Source organism: Carcharodon carcharias, chromosome 33, assembly GCF_017639515.1.
Source record: "Carcharodon carcharias isolate sCarCar2 chromosome 33, sCarCar2.pri, whole genome shotgun sequence".
Taxonomy (NCBI): Eukaryota; Metazoa; Chordata; class Chondrichthyes; order Lamniformes; family Lamnidae; genus Carcharodon; species Carcharodon carcharias.
In genome coordinates, this window is record NC_054499.1 from 4,010,565 (window position 1) to 4,011,347 (window position 783).

The 783-nt window shown below is 66.5% G+C and overlaps 1 protein-coding gene across 1 annotated transcript in view; it reads left to right on the forward strand.

The window, feature by feature from the left end:
- LOC121272208 (solute carrier family 35 member G3-like) overlaps positions 1-522 on the forward strand; it is a 1,080-nt gene extending 558 nt beyond the window's left edge. Inside the window, exon 1 of the mRNA XM_041178735.1 lies at positions 1-522. This exon is cut by the window's left edge and continues 558 nt beyond it. Within this exon, the coding sequence (XP_041034669.1) occupies positions 1-522 (522 nt within the window).
- The last annotated feature ends 261 nt before the right edge of the window (positions 523-783 follow it).

Sequence of the window (783 nt, forward strand, 5' to 3'; positions counted from 1 at the left end):
GTGGTGGGGCTGGGCCTGATCGTGGTGCCGGACTTGGTCAGCCTGCGCAGCGGCTCCCGGCTGCCGGACATTTTCGGCTACATCCTGGCCATGCTGGGTGGCCTGGCCCTCGCCGTGGCCCTGGTAATCTTCCGCACGCTCAGCCACCCGTCCAAGTTGCTGACGGCCGCCTTCACCTTCGGGGCGGTGGGCAGCCTGCTCTGTGCCCCCCTCATGTCCCTCCTGCAGAGCCCCGTGGTGCCGCTGGACCCGCTCACCTGGTGCTGCGTCACCGGCATCACCACCCTGGCCCTGGTCTCCTTCTTCTGCGCCAACTACGCCGTCACCAAGACCCACCCGGCCCTGGTCTGCGCCTTCCTGCACTCCGAGGTGGTGGTCACCATGATGATCCAGTACTTTGTGCTGCACGAGCCGGTCACCCCGTTCGGCCTCAGCGGGGCTGGGGTCATCGTGGGCAGCATCGTGGTCATCACCGGCCAGAGCATCGCCTGCAGGCGCCAGGAGGCGGGCGGAGAGAGATAATATTAAAAAGTTTTAATTTTGGACGGCTCTGAAGCCAGTGAAGGGACGTTTTCTATTTCCGCTCAGCCGGGAGCCTGTGACACGGGAACTTCCGGAACTGGGGGGTGTGGGGGGGTTTGGGGGGGGGGGGGGGGGGGGGGGGGGGGTGGCGGCGAGGGGCGGAGGCCATTCAGCCCCCTCTTGGGGGCCCATTCAACAGGGTCGCACCGCGACTTAACTGCAGGCCGCGATCTCACACCGGCCAGCGTGAGAGGCTCAGCG